The sequence below is a fragment of the Apus apus genome, chromosome 1 (assembly GCF_020740795.1).
Source record: "Apus apus isolate bApuApu2 chromosome 1, bApuApu2.pri.cur, whole genome shotgun sequence".
In the NCBI taxonomy this organism is placed as follows: Eukaryota; Metazoa; Chordata; class Aves; order Apodiformes; family Apodidae; genus Apus; species Apus apus.
In genome coordinates this window covers 124,566,579-124,586,793 of record NC_067282.1, presented here as the reverse complement: position 1 = coordinate 124,586,793, position 20,215 = coordinate 124,566,579, and the positions used below count along the sequence as shown (strand labels likewise).

Here is a 20,215-nt window from a genome sequence, read left to right as displayed (position 1 = left end):
CTGAGCAACCTGGTCTAGTGGGAGGTGTCCCTGCCCATGCAGAGGGGTTGGATCTAGATGATCTTTAAGGTCCCTTCCAACCCAAACCATTCTATGATTCTGTGATTGGCCTTTCAAATGAGCATTTGATCACATCTCAGCACTTTCAGCGTGTTGCTTGTGCAAATATCCTGAACTCTGTAGTAAAATCAGTTGCTGAAACATACCTAGGCAGCTTGAAGGATTCCACCTGACATGGAGGACAAAATATGTTGAGGAAAAGTCCAGTAGCAAATGTATAAATGAAACAGAATGTAAAGAAATTAAAATATTGCTTGCTTTATATGAACAGCAATCTACAAGCTGTCGACTGTACCCAACGCATAGGGAGGTATGTTGCCTCCCTGGGGCCCAGGTAAGAGAGTTTACAAAGAAGGCCTCTAACCTGGTACGCCCCTGACTACTAACCACTACTGATCTTTCAGGTGGGTAGGGAGTAAACTGCTACAAAATCTCTAAGGGGAATCAAGGCAGACCTTAGGGCACTGGGGAGACTAATCAGGGACTAGGGACCCCAAGTTATCTTCCATTCTGCCAGGCACAGGAATTTGTGAAGGAAGAAACTGGAGAATCTCCCAGTTAATAACACCTGGCTCCAGGGCTCTAAACTGGATTTGAAGGGGGAAGGGAAAACTGAGCCTGCTACAAACATACCTGGGGTTTGCATGACAGGGTTTGCAGGTCTGGAAGTCATAGAGGTTACAGGAGACAGTAAGACAGCATCCATGAAGCACCTTAAGGGAATAAAAGGGTCTCCCTCTGAGAAAGTAACATGGCCGACCCAGCTGAAGTGCCTCTTCACCAATGCACACAGCATGGGCAACAAACAGGAGGAGTTGGAAGCTACCATGCTACAGGAAAGCTATGGTATAGTGGCAATTATGGGAATGTGGTGGGATGAATCCTACAACTGGAGTGTGGCTATTGAGGTCTACAAGCTGTTCAGAAGTCCCCCCCACTGTAAGTGAAGGCAAGGTTCATGACCATCTGAGGAACCGGAAGATACACAAGTCCATGGGATGTGATGAGATGCACCCCAGAGTCCTGAGGGAACTGGCTGATGCAGTTGCCAAGCCACTGTTCATGATATGTGAAAAGTCAGGGCAGTCAGGTGAAGTCCCTGGTGACTGGAAGACAGGAAACATTACACCCATTTTTAAAAAGGGTAGAAAGGAGGACCCTGGGAACTACCAACCTGCCAGCCTCACCTCTGTGCCTGGGAAGATCATGGAACAGATCCTCCTAGAAGGCATGCTAAGGCACGTGGAGGACAGAGGGGTTATTCAAGACATCCAGCATGGCTTTACTAGGGCAAAACCTGCCCGACCAACCTAGTGGCTTTCTACAATGGAGTGACTACATCAGTTGACATGGGAAAAGCAGTGGATGTCATCTATCTGGACTTCTGCAAGGCCTTTGATGTGGTCCCCCACAACATCCTTCTCTCTAAATTGGAGAAATATGGGTTGATGGGTGGACTGTTCAGTGGATAAGGAACTGGCTGGATGGTCACGTCCAGAGGGTAGTGGTCAATGGCTTGGTGTCCAGATGGAAGATGGTGACAAGTGGTGTCCCTCAGGGGTCCGTACTGGTTCCAGTGCTGTTTAATGCTGTTTCATTAACATTGACAGAGGTATTGAGAGCACCATCAGCAAGTTTGCTGATGACACCAAGCTGGATGGTACAGTCGATATGCCAGAGGGAAGGGGTGCCATCCAGAGGGACCTGGACAAGCTGGAGAAGTGGGACCAGGTGAACCTCATGAGGTTCAACAAGGCCAAGTGCAGGGACCTGCACCTGGGCTGAGGTAACCCAAGATATGAATACAGGCTGGGGGAGGTCACACTTGAGAGCAGCCCTGTGGAAAAGGACCTGGGGCTACTAGTGGATCAAAAGCTGGACATGAGCTGCCAATGTGCAGTTGCAGCCCAAAAGGCCAACTGCATCCTGGGCTGCATCAAAAGTGTGGCCAGCAGACAGAGGTGATTCTGCCCCTCTGCTCTGCCCTGGTGAGACCTCACCTAGAATACTGTGTCCAGCCCTGGTGCCCCCAGCACAAGAAAGAGGTGGAGTTGTTGGAACGTGTCCAGAGAAGGGCCACAAAGATGATCCAAGGGCTGGAGGACCTCTCCTATGAGGACAGGATGAGGGAGTTTGGGGTGTTCAGCCTGAAGAAGAGAAGGCTCCAGGGGGACCTCCTAGTGGCCTTCCAGTACCTGAAGGGCCTACATGAAAGCTGGGCAGAAACTTGTTACAAGGGCTTGTAATGAGAGGAAGAGCAGGTAATAGTTTTAAACTGAATGAAGAGAGATTTAGGTTAGAGAGATTTAGTTTAGAGATCAGGAGGAAACTCTTTAGTGTGAGGGTGGTGAGACACTGGCACAGGTTACCCAGAGATGCTGTGGAAGCCCCATCCTTGGAAGTCTTCAAGGCCAGGTTGGATGGGGCTCTGAGCAACCTGGTCTGGTGGGAGGTGTCCCTGCCCATGCAGGGGGGTTGGATCTAGATGATCTTTAAGGTCCCTTCCCACCCAAACCATTCTATGATTCTAATACCTGGCTATTTACTGCATAGCTACTTAGTTTGAAGAATGGAAGGTAAAAATACAAGACCTACTAAATTGTGTTCAGAATCGAAGCCACACAGACTCAAGTTATCAGCTTTTCAGTTTTTTCACACAGAAACAAGTGCAAAGGGCAGTAATGGTTTATAAGGTTTATGAGGAATACATCTGCCAAAAAATACTCATCTTTCCTCTCTTCTTCAAACTTCTTTAATGCACTTAAGAAAATAGCTGTGAAAAGAATTAGGAGCTGTGAGATTGTTGGATTATGACCAAACATGTCACAAAATCTTATCCTTATATAAAATATGCAGTTTCTCTGGTAGAGAAGATTTAGATGCTACTTGGGAAAAAACAAACAAACAAAACCCAACCAACCAAACAAAAAAACCCCAAACAAACAAAAAACAAACAAACAAAACACAAAAAAAACCCTGAAAACAACAACAAAATCCCAAACCAAAAATAAACAAACAAACAAAAAACCAACACACACACATCAAGAGCAATTACTAGGGAACTTACAGGATTTATTAAAAAAAAACCCAACCAAACAAAAAGAATCCCCAAAACCTAAAGGAATTAAATGTGTCTGTCTTCTGTAAATCACAGTTACTTACATTAACATAATTAGGCAGACATACATACCAAGAGGTAGGTGGGAATCCATTGAGAAGCAAAAGAATGTAAACTGGAAGGAGATTAACTTCAAATAGGACACGGAAGGCAAAGACCTGCTAAATATCCCTGATTGTGAAATATGCTGTGCCTTAAGCAGGGCAAGGGACTGCTTCACTCCTTTTGCCCCCCTAAGAACCAATGGAATACTATAAGTAAGTATCTTCACAAGTAAACAGGTATCTTTTATGTCTAGAACTTAAAATTTGCATATGTATCTACAGTGCTACTGTATCTGGTCTAATGCCCTACACGAGAAGCAGAGGATACAACATTGGAAGTGCAGAGATGCTCCTTTCCCTCTGGGTCAACCAGTTCCCCAACCTGCAAGGAGGACAGAAGGCTGAGAAGCACTGTTTTAAAACTGAAATGTGAACCCCAAGTCTTGGTACCCAGAGCAGTGCTTTTGACAACCCCAGCATCAGACTCCTCTTTGAGACCTCTCCTAACCTGCTCTTCTGAAACTTCTGTCCAGCTCTGTACCAAATGTGTCTGCACATCATCAACACTGGGACAAGACAGAAGTCACTCATCACCTGGAAAATGCTGTCCCAGTATATCGGGAACACTCACTCCATGCTGAACTAGAGGATCCTGTCAGTGTGATTCTATCCTCTAATCTGTCTCAATGGCCTGGGATTTGTGTTATGTCAGGCCACAGGCATACAGGAGATTTTAGCCCTCTGTAGTCAAACATGCCATGTTCTTATCTTCTCAATGAGAAACAGTTTATCATATATTTTCTACTTCAGGATGCTCCTCCAAGCCACCATGGATCCTTTTCAATGTCCTCCATCAGACTATCTCATTGAGACCCATCCCCTCTTCCTAGGATCCTCCATCCTCAGACGCAACTCCCCTGGATCCAGCCCCACAGAAATAAAACACTTCCACCAGCCAGAATGGCAAGACCACATTCTTTTTAATAACAACTCCAGAAAGGACTGTACATGCTATTTTGAGCTACCTCCTCTCCTTTAGTGTTGTTGCTGCCACATCCAGGCATGGAGGTGTATAGTGCCACATAGTTTCCTAAGCCTATATGTAGTGTGTGTATGTGTATGTATGCAGTTGCAGATGAATGTATTTATATATATATTTATCTTCATAGAAGTGTTATCTCATAAATCACATTATCAAAACATGCGAAGTATATCCAACAAAAAAATTTTCAGGCAAACATGTTTTGGAGCTGGAAGACCAAAGGCAAATCAGGCTCATTTTAGTTATTAAGGGCTAGTATGGGACACGGTAAGAATGAAGGCTTTCAGTAGTGGGTCCCTTTCCCTTTTCGTGTTGCTTTCATTCAGTACTTTTCCCCCAAACATCAAATGCACCTCTGTAAGCACTTGCTTGAAAGAATACGTATCACAACCATGCAACCCTCCCTGCAGAAAATGTGTACAGGCTTGGGGAAAGCTCTTTAGAATTGCTTGGCGGCAACCTCTGTTGAGCCATGCACTTAGGTTAGAGCAGTTTCAGGTACTGAGAAGACAACATTTGAAGACCCAAGCCTTTACTTTTAAACATGCTTCAGGAATCCATTCCATATGCCACCCCTGAGACTCCCATCCACCACCTTTGTACCTCCCAAATCCTCAGTCTGGACTCTACTGTATCTGGAAAATCTGAAACAAGAGAAACTCTCTTTACTGTAATATTACTTTAGAGTCCCAATTTTATAGCGTAGGGTTCCCAGAGACCTCCAATCATGCACAAGATCCACAAATCAGAGAAGAAAAATGGAAGCCAAACAAGAATATATATCTGCAAAAGAGCTTTTGGCTTGCTACATTGCTCATACATGCAGTATCTGAAAAGAAGGGAAGTCCACTGCACTTGCATGACCAGAGCTTGGCAGAGCTCTAGAAGAAGATTCTTAACCCTTTGACCTTCTACTCATGACTGGATTTCCATGCCAAATGAAATGGAATCCAGAAGGCCAGTGACTGGACTTGATGCTTTTATCATATTAGAAGTAACTCTTGGTGCACGAGCTTGTGTCCGTAATGGAGAAAAGCCGTTTTAGATGTTTTTTTGTCTTACTAGTATGGATATTTGATCCCTTAGGGGAAAGCAAAAACAAGACTAGGTTTCAGAGGGCATTTAAGATGTCCTCAGTCAAATGGGATTAGGAAGATGCTCAGTAGCATTCTTTCCATAGAACAGTGCAGCCCCTCTGTTCCTAGAAGACAGCAGCTACATCAGTAGGTAAGTACTGCCAAGGGGAGTTGGAACTAGATGATCTTTAAGGTCCCTTCCAAACCAATCCACTCTACGATTCTATCATATCTGCATTGAGAACATTATTGAACAAGTCTCTACCGTTTTAATAAACATCCTCTTTTTCAGAGAGTCCTGGCCTGACTAAATTTTTCCTCTTACAACAATGTGTATCTGCAGTGGAAAAATATATCACATACTTTCTTTTGTGCAGACCAACACTAACAATCAGACCTTCTCTTGATTTTCAAGGAAAAAACAACACTTTGTTCTGCCTCTGTTGGGGAAAAATGTCACTGAAAGGATGCAAATAGACGCTATTGTTTTAAACTCAGGTCTTTCATGTCTGTTTGTTGATGCAATAACCACTTGTCATGCCTACCCCACTCAGTTCATGAAGCTGGCTGAGCTGCTGTTGGTGTGCCCAACAGTCTTGCTTAGGGTCCCTGACAGATTCTGAGGCAAAGAGAGACATTGATCTGGCACAGATGTTCAGCTGTTCTCTTCTGCTCCTGTGCAGGTTCACTACCCATTCAGCCTGGGAAAAGCCCATGATACAAAAGAGGCACCTGATGTTGACTTTACAGCTTGCATCTTTATTTGAGACTGTGCTTTAATGACTGTAAGCTGTCATTAAGCTGTAAGCTGTAAGATTTTTAGTTCTCATAGGCACTACTTTACTCACATTATCCCTATTTCTTTTTCCTTTCCCTGTCAGATTGCCATAGGGGAGGGAAATCAAAGATGAAACTTATTTATTTATATCTTTCTAGATGTAAAGGTACCAGCTGCTCTGTATTAGAATAGCTTTTTTAAAATTTCCTTTCTTTTCCCTTTTCATTTGGAAACAGTAAAATTTTCAGTTTAAGAGAAATGCTAGATTGTTTAGAGTTATCTGAACAAGGAACACTGGAAATTCCATCTGGGAGAAATTATAATGGGGAGTTTAGACTATGCCAACACTGCTCTGTTCTCCACAACATTTAGAGGTGGATTTACTTTAGTTTGTTTATTTTTCTAGTCAATTACCAACAAAACAGTCAAGGCAAACCGATCTAAATTCAGATATTTTGGGGTTCCAGTGAGCACAGAACTCACATTAACTTAATTTGGACAATAACTATGTTCTTAATTGGTGTATTTACTATATGACTCCCCTGAAGAATGAAGCATAAAGTGCAGTGTTTTTCAAATATGATGAAAAAGCAGCTAGTACGTACCCAAATTGAGGGAGGTCTCCTTCCTATTCACTCTGCCTTAGAGAAGGAAGTGTGGCTTGGACTAAGAAGTACCATAAGCTGCACCAATCCTGGAACTAGAGCTTGTGTAGCAATTCTCTACCTGAACTCATTCTGTCTGGAGTCTGCCATGAAGCTTCTTTCCTGTGTTGTGTAAATGTAAGATTTCAAGCTTTTCTTGCTCCTTTCCCCAAGCTTTTATCTCAATGTCTTTCCCTCTCTGGCTAGACTCCTTGCTATTGCACAGAGCAAACACAGTTGCACACTTCCTTGCCTCACAACCATGTCTCATACCTCTGTCAAATGAAGAGAACAGTTTCCTTCTCTCCAGATCTCTTACCTGGGCCTAAAACTAATAGGTTTTAGTTGGTTTTGTACGCAGTACATCACGTACAGACTCTCCCTACAGGTGAAGTGATTTCTGGATCTCACACTAGATTGGAACTGGCTTAAAGATAGGAATAAACCTTCTCCTCCAACAGCTGTGCTTCACTCCTGCCTCTTCATATTACAGGAGAAGACTTACCAGTATCTTTACTTGCCATGGACTCTAACCACTGAGTGCATAGGAGATCTGTGCATGTTAGTTTTAATTCATGCATGCTAAGACTCTAGAAGGTAGGGGGGGCCAAACATCACTTCCTCCAAGCTCAAGATAGATGCATTCCTTGGAGTAAAACATTGGGTAGAGGAGGAAGGAGACCTGCATGGATGAACAAGGAGCTCCTGGAAAAAACATGTGGAAGACAGAAGTCCACAGTTTGTGGAAGAAGGGACTTGTCACTTGGGAGAACTACAAGAGCATTGTCAGGGTATGTAGGAAGGCAACAAGGAAGACCAAAGCCCTCTTAGAACAAAACCGGGCAATGGAAGTAAATCAGAACAAGAAGGGCTTCTTCAAATACATCAGTGGTAAAAGGAAGAATAGGAAAAATGTGGGCTCACTGCTGAGTGGGGTGGGAGCCCTGGTAACAGAGGATGTGGAGAAGGCAGAGTTGCTGAATTCCTTCTTTGCTTAAGTTTTTACTCCTAAGACCAGCCCTCATGAATCCCAGGCCCTGAAAGTAAGAGAGAAAGCCAGGAGGAAGGAAGACTCTCCACTGGTCAATGAGGATTGGGTTAGAGATCAGTCAGGTAAACTGGACATACACAAATCCATGGGCCCCAGTGGGATGCATCCACGTGTGCTGAGAGAGCTGGCTGATGTTGTTGCTCCACCACTCTCCATCGTTGTTGAAAGATCATGGCAAACAGGAGGGGTGCTTGAGGACTGGAGGAAAGCCAATGTCATCCAGTCTTCAAAAAGGGCAAGAAGGATGATGCAGGAAACTACACACCAGGCAGCCTCACCTCCTTCCTGGAAAAATGTTGGAGCAGCTCATTCTGGAGGTCATCTCTAAGCACATGGAAATGAAGAAGGTTACCAAGAGTAGCCAGTATGAACTCACCAAGGGGAAATTGTTTGACTAACCTGATAGCCTTCTATGATGGTGTGACTAAATGGACAGATGCAGGGAGACCAGTGGATGTGTCTACCTTGACCTTAGCAAGGCTTTTGATACTGTGTCCCATAACATCCTCGTGAGCAAACTCAGGAAGTGTGGGATCCAAGAGTGGACAGTGAGATGGATTGAAAACTGGCTAAACAATAGAGCCCAGAGGGCAGTGACCAATGGTGCTGGAGACCTGTAACTAGTGGAGTTCCCCAGGGATCAGTGCTGGGTCCAGTCCTGTTCGACATCATCGCTAATGACCTGGATGAGGGGACAGAGTGTCTCCTCAGCAAGTTCACTGATGATGTGAAGCTGGGAGGATTGGCTGATTCACCTGAAGGCTGTGCAGCCATTCAGTGAGATTTGGACAGGCTGGAGAGCTGGGCACAGAGGAACCTAATGAGGTTCAACCAGAGTAAGTGTAGAGTCCTGCACCTGGGGAGGAGTAAGAACATGCACCAGTACAGATTAGGGATGGACCTGCTAGAGAGCAGCTCTGTAGAGAAGGACCTCGGAGTCCTGGTGGATAACAAGTTATCCATGGGGGAGCAATGTGCCCTTGTGGCCAAGAAGGCCAGTGGTATCTTGGGGTGCATTAGGAGGAGTGTGTCCAGCTGGTTGACAGAGGTCATCCTCACCCTCTACTCTGCCCTGGTGAGACCTCACTTGGAGCATTGTGCCCAGTTCTGGGCTCCCCAGTTCGAGAGGGACAGGGATTTACTTGAGAGAGTCCAATGGAGGGCTATGAGGATGATTAAGGGACTGGAACATCTGTCTTATGAGGAAAGGCTGAGAGACCTGGGGCTGTTTAGTCTAAAGAAGAGAAGACTGAGAGGGGATCTTATTAACGTTTACAAATATCTGCAGGGTGGGTGTCAAGAAGGAGGGGCCAATCTCTTTTCAGTCGTGCCCTGTGATAGGATGAGGGGCAATGGATGTAAACTGGAACACAGGAAGTTCCACCTCAACATGAGGAAAAACCTCTTTACTGTGAGGGTTACAAAGCACTGGAACGGGCTGCCCAGAGAGGTTGTGGAGTCTCCTTCTCTGGAGACTTCCAAGACCTGTCTGGATGCCTTTCTGAGTGACCAGTCCTAGATTCTGTGGTGGTCCTGTCCTGCTCTGGCAGAGGGGCTGGACTCAATGATCTCCAGAGGTCCCTTCAAACCCCTAATATCCCGTGATTCTGTGATTCTGTGATATCAAATTACTTATCTCCTCCTACCTGATTGCAAGGGTTTCTCTCAAAGGAGCCTGTGGAAGAGGAGGGAAGAGTGATGAAAATAACAGGGCATTAAATAACAACAAAGACCAAATCTGATGAAAGCATGGTAGAAATTCTAAGGAAACAGTAGGGTAGGAAGGGGGTAATATGTCCTCCCTAGTACGCTAGCTGGATTTATTCTTCTCAGACAGATCTCACATAATATGCTTAAGGCAATTCAGTTTGCATCTGCAACCAAAGACATATTCTTCAACATGATCATTTGCACATTTCACCAGCCTTCAGTCATCGTTGCCTCACCAAGGGAAACAATCCAAGGAGCCAATCCTTCTGTAAACTGTATTTTGATAGGGGACTAGGTGTAGTTTTGAATGGGTCCAGTGCCTGACTGGCCAAATGAGTGTTAGCACTGATGCTTCTTAGGCAATGAAAGTATACAGCTGGTGGTGATGGAAAGGAGGAGGCATGACAGCTCCTTTTAGCAGCTCAGACTCATCATGAAGAAGCCTTTTCCAAGTGTACCTTCCCGGTTTCCCTAAGGTGATATAAAGGCCACCTGCTGAGAATCGTGCTCCCTCTGCTCAAGGCTTTTTCCTCCTTCGCTTTTACAGGAGTGTAAGAAGTCCACTGACTTGCTGTGGGGTCAGGTGTGTATCAGCATCTGCACAAGGACTGTGGGAGGTGAGCACAGTCAGGGCAGAGGCTGTCTCCTTCACCACTTAAACAGCTTAGGGGTATGGTTAAACTCAGTTCTCTGCTGCAAGCCTATTGTGAAAGGTGATGGTAGCTTTTAAGGGGGGAAAGGCAAGGGGGTGACTTGTCAGCAGCTTCCCAGAAGAAGACCATTTAGAGGCACAGAAACTGAAAGAAGCAGATTGACTTCTCCATCCCAGAGCCTGAGGTAATGGACTTGAAGACAACCCACAAGACTTGTAAAGAAAGCTTAAGATTTATATAAAAAACCCCAAACTTATGAAATAGTGTAACTGATCAGGTACAAACAATCATGGGAAAAGGACCCAGGGAGAATTTTACTGCAGTGGAATTTGAGATTTTTTTCAATTAGGGTCACCTGTGTTTAAGCTTTCATTTGTGTCCAGCACAGTGACTTCAAGTTCCTGTTGAAGACAAAGGCTAGGGGGGAAGGTGGGAATCTTCTACCTCCACTGCTTCAAGAAAATAAAACAAATTGATGTAGTGCAGCTCTGCTCTACAAAGGGTTTGTGTAAATGAAGAGTAGGGCTCTGTTTCTTAGTCACTGTAGAGCAGTGATACTAAGCTTACCTTTCCTTCTTATTTTCAGCCTCACAAATTTACAAATTGGGCTCTGAGTTTTTGGCTGGACTCTTCTGAACTCATCCCTCCTCACCAGGATAAAGGAACTGCAGGCCAAATTTTGCTCACAGAGCACCTGTGCTGTCCATATGCTTGGATAGGTGTAGCTATATAATAACAGCTTTTCTGGGAAATACACTCTAGGTTCCAAGTAATTTCTCAGATATTGGATACACTCAAGGGGCAGGCCTGTTACATAAGAAAAGGCCAGGTTATACAAACCATTTTCCATTTTCAAAGAAATTTAAACTGCCTTTCCAGTTCAAGCTCAGGATTCTCACTCATGTCTCAAGGGTTGATGGGCAGACCTGCCCTCTCCAGTCAAGCTCCTGACAGCTGTAGAGGCAGATACGTTTTTGGTTTGGATTGTTGAGAGGTCATGGAAAATAGCCTTTTTTTTTTTTTTTTTTCCCCAGAAAAAGGCTGAAATTATATTATTCACAGAAAGTCAAGACCTTTATGAAAATATTTTAAAGAATTTAGCAACCTTGAAAGTGTATATAGAGAACTGTCTTCAAACCAGTCAGAATTCACAGAGAATGAGTCTATCTACAGGTGTATAGAGATTAGGCCATGGAATTTTACAGCAGGATATAATTTTCTATCCCATTCAACAGAGGTTAGAAAACTCTACAGACAGGTTTTCTTTCCCTGTTGAACTCAGTAGAATTTTCTATAAGATTAGACTTTTTTCACATTTTTTCCTGTGTATATAACTTCCTGTCACTGCCTTACATGGAGATGATGTAAATCTTTTAGACATCAACCAGACATCTTAGTAAAGGTAGCACATGTCCACATTAAAAGAAGAAGATGCCCTGGGCAAGCTGACCAACTTGTCCAAATCCTGTAAACAATGCAGAGGGGTCATTCAAAGCTGCTCTGAAAGTGACCATAAACGTGCAGATTGGTCCTGGAGAGGCACATGGAAACTAAATGGTTTGGAGGAAAAAGTAACAAGCCATCCAGATCTTCTCCCACAAAAGAATATAGCTTACCATTTTTGTTTCCCTAAAGGCTTTTAAAAAAAGAAATGAGAAAAGGGTAAGACTTACTAATTGGTCATCTGTTGAGGTGCTCTTAGCATTTGCTTGCCCTGCTCTGGCTAGTGTGATTTCCTAGGCCCTGCTCCATGGCTAGACCCAAACCAGTTCAGTACAAGGAACTAGAACTGTTCCTGCAAGAATTGTAGATCATCTTTATCAAGCACTCCTGCCTAGGCAAGGTTAGCACCTGAATGTGTAAACATCTTCAGAGAGATATTGAAAGGTCATAATTCAGGAGAAGAACTACCTCCTTAGAGACATGGAAGCAAACCCAAGCAAATGAGTAAAAAGAGGTGGTCACAAATTTTTTCATCTCTTACCTACTCCAAATTACCAGTCTTATTTAAATTTGCCAAAGGTCTTTCCTTTAGAGGTGCAATGGAGAGGGAAGACAGATCTACTTTAAGTGGACTTGGCTGGAAAGACTTGGGTGTTCATAGAGGAGACCCTCTTCATGCAGCTGCCTGTGTAAATGAAAGAAAGCTGAGTGGGGTCAAGTTCTACCTGAGAGTCTCATTCTCACTTTTCATTATTCCTGGACAAAATCTGCTTTGCTTGCCAGGAGCTGTTTGACCTCTGACACTTGGGATATTACTTCAGTCACATTTTATACTCCTCAGACATTCTTCCCTGCAAATATGCTGGCTCTAAACCTCAATCAGCTAAGAAGCAAGTATCACTCTCCTGTCATCCAAAAAATACACCAAGCCTGAAGAGGAGGCAAGGAAGAGACAAATGTATCCTGAATAAAATAGAGTACACAGGAGTCAGAGTAAGTGAGAAAGAGTTGCCTCTGGGACAGTATGGCAGCCTTCAGGCAAACTCCTTTCTCTAGCATATGATCTAAACCCATGCTTTGCTGATGCCTCCTTGCAAAAGGTATTGCAATTAAAACTCAGCACTTGGGTAATCTCTGCTGGTTCTTCTTCAGTCCTCCAGCAAAACTGATAGCCTTGTACAATTTTTTTCTTTTGCTTTTGCTCCCATTTATTGTCTGGTGAGAGCTTGAGAGGAGACAGTTTGTTCCATTTCCTTTCAAAATCCTCCCACCCAAAAAGGAGGTCTGTAGAAACACAGCAAGGAATTGCAAGACACCAAATTCCCCCTAGTCAATAATCCACAGTTTTTTAACAAAACAAAATAAAATTATAGAGCCTGTACAAATAGGGGAAACTCCTGAAAGCAGCTTTCTTCACTTCTAAAAAAGAGATGGCAGGGAAAAACAAGATGACCAAGTACTGAGCATTATTTACATTGCTTAGGAGTAGGAAAACAAAAGAAGAAAATACAGGCAGGAAGAAGAGAGTAATAGAAGAAAACTTCCACTCACCCCTTTTTCTCCAGTTATATTTGGCACTGCAGAAGGAGTGGCAGAAATGAGAAAGGTGCAGTATTTCTGTTAAATGATGACTGGATTACAGGCCTTTCACACTATTAACTGCTTTGTTAGGAACACTTATCCAGCAATATAAAAATGTCTAAAAAAGCAAAAACTGAAAACTCCAATGTAAACTGGATATCTGTGCTCTCATACCTGTACACAGTGTTCCAGGATCTGCTGCCTACTCTCTGAGTCCCCCCAAACTGCTGGCAAGGGAAAAGACAGAAGGATACAGCAGCAGCACCAAGATGGACATGTTCTCAAGCCCCCTGCAAGAGTCAGCTTTTTATGACTCTCTCCATAGCTGAAAATGTCCTTCCTGCTGGCTTCCAATGCCAAAAGGACACACCACTCTTGCCAGCTCCTGGGAAGGTAGAAATGTCAAAGAGAAACAAGCAAATTTAAGATCAGAAAGAGACCAAAGTACGAATATCTGAGGGCAGGGTTAGATTTGTATCTGCACCCATCCTTCCATGCCATACCAGAGCCGTGCCCACTGAGCCACACCATCTGCACAGCAGCACAGCCCGTGCCCACAGAGCACAGTTTGTATCCATCGAGCCCACAATTTCCTGTCAAGGTGCTACTGAGGAGCTGGTTACCCAGTGAATCTTTCATTTCAGTACAGTGTACATCAAATACAGTGTTATCCTCTGTAAAAGCCACAACCACAATACTAGTGCACTCTGTATTTGTAAAGCCGTATCTTCATTTTAAACCAGTTTATATTCAGATATTCTATCGAAGGGGACCATGTCCACAGAGCAACATCCACTCTGCCAGGATGTATTCTAGCCATATAACTGCTCCCTATACCAAGCCTGTCTCATCAGCCACATCCCCAGTACCAGAAGAGTCTGTATCCACAGCCAAGACTTTGTCTTAAGAAGGTTTAGAAATTATTTACCAACCCAGATCTCTCCAAGCACCTCACATGTGTTGCCCACAGCAGTGAAAAGCAAAAATACGCGTTCGTGGTTGAGGGGAAGAAGAGGTCATCATATGTCAATCACTTAAAGATTTTCCTCTTGTTTAAAAAAATAATTAAATATCCGGAATGGAAGGTGTGCCTGCTCAGAAGTATGGAGAAGTATGGAGCTGGAGAGAAGAATCCCATTCCTAATTTCATCCCTTGCCACTCCTCTCTTCGTTCAGCAGTGATGAGAACTTCACAGAAAGCATCAGTTGTTTGTTTCTCCCTCTTCCTCATCAAAGGACTGCACCCCAGAGGAGGTGACATCTGAGACTTTGCGGCTCAGTGCAGCATGTTCCATCTCCTCTCGAGGAGACAGCGATTCCAGGTCCCGGCACACTGCATCATCCTCCTCTGGAGAGGGCTTCTTGTTTAGGAGAGGAGCCTTCTCCAGCCGTGGGTTCCCTTCATCCTCAATGTGGTCCTCCATGTACGTGCTGGACTCAGCACCACCCCCACCCTGCACAGTCTGCAGGGGCCACACGTGGACCAGCCCCGTGCTCTGGATGAAGTTCTGCTCCTGCCGCTGTTGCTGCAGTTGTTGCTGCTGGAGAAGGCTGCTCTGAATCAAAATGCTTTCCTGAAGGTTTGTCTGGGACTCATCAAAATTCTGGCCTAAGTAGGAGCCAGTTGCTGGGGAAGCGATGAGGGACTGGTCACTAGTCTCCCAGGCATCAGAGGATCCTAAGCAATACATGCCCTGTGAGACGTAGGAATGAGGCCAGCTGTCGTACTGTGTCTGAGCCATATGCTCTGCAAGTAAAGGAGGGAAACAACACAGTTAGGCACCCTCTCTAGGCCACGCTGCCTCGTTCAGATAAACAGCTTGAGTGCCTGTGCGTGGGACTGTACCATACAGGCTAGATAAATCCTTTAGAGGGGAGGAGGGTGAAGATAAAAGGCACCTGTAGGCACACAAACTTTATGACATCCACAGCTGACTGCAAGAGCTGGTAGCTTTTCATAGTTGTGCCCAAAGTACTGTGTCCAGTTCTGGAGCCCTCAACACAAGAGGGAACTTCCACCACATGGAATTGTTGGAATGAGGATACAGAAGGGCCACAACGATTATCAGACAGCTGGAGCACATGCAGACAGACTGAGATAGCTGGGGTTGTTCAGCCTGGAGAGGAAGAGGCTCTGGAGAGACCTCATAGCGGCCTTTCAGTACCTGAAGGGGCTACAGGAAAGCTGGGGAGGGCACATAGCAATAGGATGAGGGGTAATGGCCTTAAACTAGAGTTGGTTAGATTAAGATTGGATATCAGGAAGAAGTTCTTTACTGTAAGGGTGGTGAAGCGCCAGAACAGGTTACCCAGGAAGGTGGTGGAAGCCCCATCCCTGGAGACGTTCGAGGTCAGGCTTGACAGGGCTCCAAGCAACATGATCTAGTCAAAAAGTCCCTGCGCACTGCAGAGGGGCTGGACTAAACGGATCAAAACTGGAAGAGGGGAGATTTAGGTTCAACATTAGGAGGAAATTCTTTAGTGTGAGGGTGCTGAGACACTGGAACAGGTTGCCCAGGGAAGTTGTGGATGCTCCACCCCTTGAAGTGTTCAAAGGCAGATTAGATGGGACTTTGAGCAACCTGATCTAGTGGGAGGTGTCCCTGCCCATGCAGGGGGATTAGAATTAGATGATCTTTAAGGTCTCTTCCAACTCAAACCATTCTGTGATTCTATGAACTGGGCTATGGAGCCTCCCAGTTAAGATTAGACTCCTTGGACAGCTCCACAAATAGGTGATGCCTCTGCTAGATCCCAATCCCCAAAATTAAGGCTACAGAATAAAACAGGGTAGAGGGAAACAGAGCAATATGACAACAAGAGCAGAAAAGGGGTGTTTCAATATTAGCAAGTGGTACTGGTGCTCACCTTGGCTCTCCATTAGCTCCTGATAGTTCTCAGAGTAGTTGCCTGTTGGATTCTCCTGATTTGAGTTTACACTCACATCCTCACCATCCATGGAGGACCAGGCCATGAGAGTTGCCTCAGAAATAGCAAATTGCTCCATCACTCCTGTGGCCAAAGGAGAAAGGGAGAGAAAGCAGAGATGTGTGAAAGTCTCCATTTCTCACCACCCTCTTTAATCTCATCTCTTGGTTACACTGTCCCACTCTTGTCTCAGCAGCTCCCACCACCCAGTTGGCCCTCACCCTCTACACTTTGCATTCCATTGGCCATACTCCAACCACAGTCTCTCCTCTCCTTCTGTCAACTGAGCCACCCACAGGCTCTCCTGAGCGTGTTTTTCAGGTTTCCACGCTTCCATCTCTCGAGGATTCTCCTCTGGGAGATTCCAACCCACCCCACATGCCAAAAAAAGTTAGTGCTACCTGCGAGGAACCGGGCTTCCTTTTCCCCATCACTCAGGTCTGAGTAGGCGTCGGCGTCTTTGCGCGCCGTCTCGTGCGTGTGCTGCTGCTGCTGGCTGTTACCTTTGCCCCAGCCTTGCCATTCGATCATGTGAGCCACACGGCCTTGGCCCATGGCCGTTGGCTTTGTGACATGGTCCTTCATGCTGCGAGATATCCCTAAGGGACCAGACATTAGAAAACAAGGAGGGGCTATTACACAGCTCCAGGGTACTTCTCTTGGAAGTGGAGCTTCTACCCCACTTCCTTGACAGACTTCAGGCCTTGGGTTGGATGTCTCCCACCTTTCACTGTGTCACTCTCCAAGAGAGTTTCTCCATCTTTCCTTGGACTGGCTTTTAGAAGGGGGAAAAAGGGAAACCCCAAATATGAAAGACCACTTCCTTCCTTGCCTAGAACCCATTTAGGACACAGTTGGGCATGAGGGGTGAAGCCTGGAAGTGAATAAACTAAGAAATAGAAAATGGGGTTAAACCCAAGACTGTTTGAGGGGATGCAATTGAAAATGTCTGAGTTGGGGTGCATGGTGAGAAGCCAACAGGAGCAAGACAAATCTGTTCTTTGAAATGGCAACAGCTAAGAGATTTCTGTCTCTAGAACCACGGTGGTGGAGACTCCTCTAAGGCCTTGAAAAGGAAAATGCCAGAAAGGAGCAGTTGGGCGAGCAACAGAGAGATATGGGAAGAGGCACAAAGGCCTATGGAGAGAAGCTGCCAAGGATAAACCCAAATTTTGAGGACCTCACCAGAGAAAGATGATTTAGCCAAAGCCCCAATCCCATAAGCATTGGAGTTGCGTTTCAGCTTGGGGAGGATGGAGGTTGTATCTTCCATGGAGAGCTGAAAAGAGAGAGAATATGAAGAAATGATAAACAGGAAGGAGAAAAGGAAGTGAACCGAAGTGAGACATCAGTGTAAGGATTCCAGAAAGCAGGGGGAAGATGAGGAGCAGAAGCAACCAACAAGAAAAAATAACAGAAGAAGGGAAGGAAAAACTAGAGGCTATTTAACCCGACTGGATATTACACATTGTTGGGACTGAGCAAGGCAAAGTCAGTGGGAGAGGTAGCAGCAGGCATTCAGAAGCCTCTTTTTGGCTGCTGCACTGGGCCAAATTCTTTGTTAGAGATGCAAGACATGGCTGATGGACAATTCAGGGAATTTACAATGGGGAGCTGACAATGTGATAGGCAAGACATAATGCATCATATATGCATCGCTCTGTAGATATATATGTTAGCTTTTATTTATTAGCTTTGATTTTAATTTTTTTCTCATATGGTCTTAATAAAATGAACATGATGGTATCAGAGATGCATCCCATTTCAAGCACCTACAACTACCTGTAAGGAAATGAGGTCTACAGTTCTGCTTATTTCCCTTCACTCTCTTCTCTATGTTCATCCTCAGTCCCTGAATAACAAGGACAGGAAACTATTTGGGTAGGTAGCAGTCATAAATATCATCATAAAACACCATCCTGCAAGATTAGTTCATTAGGCTTCTTCAGAGATGCCAGGTATTGCATATGAGGCTTAATTTTCATACGGGCTAAATAAGCATTGCTTCTGCTCTTCATTTCAACATTTCCAAAAATCAACTCCAGCATATTTCAAACACAAAGACACTCAAAAGTAGTGACCGTGACAGTGGAAATTTTAAATCCTGACATGAAGCAACTATTTAGTCACAGGCTCGAACCTCATGAAATGTGAGAGGAGCAATAACAAGACAGTCAAATATTTGGAGACAAAGGAAGGCACTGTAAAGATCCTGAACTCCATATAATCCCAGGCAATTGCCAAAATATGAGAGGTGAGTTTCTCTGGAAATTGAGTGTAAATGCAACAGCTAAGGCATCCTGTACCTTTGGAGCCAGGAATGTCTGTGTGTAGCATGTGAAGTGAAGAAATCAGAAAGCAGGGGAAGAACAGTAAAAAGTGAAAGATGTAGCTGAGAACATAGCTCTTGTTCCATGATGCATTTCCTTTGGTGATGAAGCTCATTGAAGATGGTCCATCTATGCCCCCACTGGTCATTCCCACTTGGACCTGCTGTTCAGTAGCCACCTATTGGTTTCAAGACAGTCTAGGGGCTATGCTGTGAGACAGCTCATGGGAACAGCCCAGAAAAGAAAGTAGCCTGCAGAAGGTCTCCATTACTGCAAGGCTGGAGAGCTATGACATGAAGGCAGGAATGAATGGGAATGGGAAGAAATTCACAAGCCAGCTTTGATACCAAAAAAGGAATTACATGGAGAAAGTGAAAGAGCTGCATTATGAAAGAGATCCGTGTATTCCGAATGGGTTGGAAAATGTGAAAGTGCAAGTAAGGAAACTGTCTCTTTAAGGAAACATGACTTTGTGCTTTCAGATAGACGGAAGAGGAAAAACTTGACAAATTTCTTCTAGACAGTTGGCGCACGCACCATAATTTTCCAGCACAATTTGATTCTCCAAGTGAACCTAGGCAAAAGATCCCAAGCTGTAAGTGCCACAATGAAAGAGATGTCAGTAGGGGGAGGGTTAGTTAAAAGTGTAAGTCCCCTTGATATTCAGTGGCCCAAGTACTTTCAAACCACAGAGAACCAGAAAAATGAAGCCTTATTTTTTTTCATCCATAGGTAAAAACAGCAACAAGGAACATGGGTTATTAACATGTTTGCTTGTTTCTTCTTCCACTTGTAAACTAAAGCTAACTGGTGTTGACCATATTCCCTAGAGTACATTAAGGATTCTTTTACTTCTGTATGCAACTGAAAACAGGGCATACATTTCTCCCAAACTCTTAGAGAAGATCAAATGATGCTCTAAGCAAAGGCTACAGATTTTTTAAACATGCTGGACAGAAACTTTTTTTATCAAGCAGTGCCCAGAAATCTCAAAAAGAGAACATATGAAATGACACACATTTGTCCCAAAAAGGACAAAAGCAATTTAATAGCCACCTGCAGATCTAAATACTTGCCAGACAGCAAAAGACCCAGAGGCAAACAAAAATGTAACACCATCCTCTGAATCTTAGATAATTCCCAGAATTTCAGTGGCACTAAGGACTTTCAGTTACATTTCCATTCTATTCTCCACTGTATCCAATGGCAGAGAAATCTAGGTCCTTCTGTGACTAGAAATCTGAACAGTTGTGTGGTGCATACTCACATTGATACCATCCCAGGAGAAATCTGTCCGTGTTTGCTAAGGAAAGCAAAGGAGGATATCATGTTAGAGTAAAAAGTAAGTTGCAAACAGCCATGTATCTCTCTAGCAGTTTACCCTAATCAACAGCCACTAATTGAGCTGATATATTAAATAAAAACACTTTTGTCTTTCAAGCTGCTTTCATTCCCTGCTGTTGATTATGGTGTCTATAGATATCATGGTGTTTGAAGGTACAATAGCCAATAGGACAGTACAGAGTTGGACTTGATGGTCTTACAGGTTTCCAATCTAAATGATTTTATGATTCTAGAGAATAAGAGAGAGAGGAAAACAAAGACATTTTCATGAGACTCCACTTCAATAGCGCTTTGCTAAACGTTGCAATGCTGGCACCCCTGCGTGGGAGTTGCATCACTGTGAGGCTAACACAAGGAGGAGCTAGCTACATTATGTATTCCGAGTACAATATATCAAGTTACAGAATTATTTT

General features: G+C 44.3%; 1 protein-coding gene across 2 annotated transcripts in view; it reads right to left on the bottom strand.

The window, feature by feature from the left end:
• FAM131B (family with sequence similarity 131 member B) overlaps positions 1-20,215 on the bottom strand; it is a 46,636-nt gene that overhangs the window by 2,702 nt on the left and 23,719 nt on the right. Inside the window, exons 3-7 of one of the 2 annotated variants that reach the window (XR_007891892.1) lie at positions 19,726-19,761; positions 17,314-17,407; positions 16,530-16,727; positions 16,069-16,212; positions 14,133-14,947 (exon numbers count right to left, since the gene is read on the bottom strand). Coding sequence is in view for 1 of the 2 variants with exons in the window: in XM_051643591.1 (XP_051499551.1) it covers positions 14,403-14,947; positions 16,069-16,212; positions 16,530-16,727; positions 17,314-17,407; positions 19,726-19,761 (1,017 nt within the window). In the remaining variant the exon portion in view is untranslated. Of the gene's footprint in view, positions 1-4,183; positions 14,948-16,068; positions 16,213-16,529; positions 16,728-17,313; positions 17,408-19,725; positions 19,762-20,215 lie in introns of those variants that run through there. The other variant, XM_051643591.1, reaches the window with a different exon arrangement.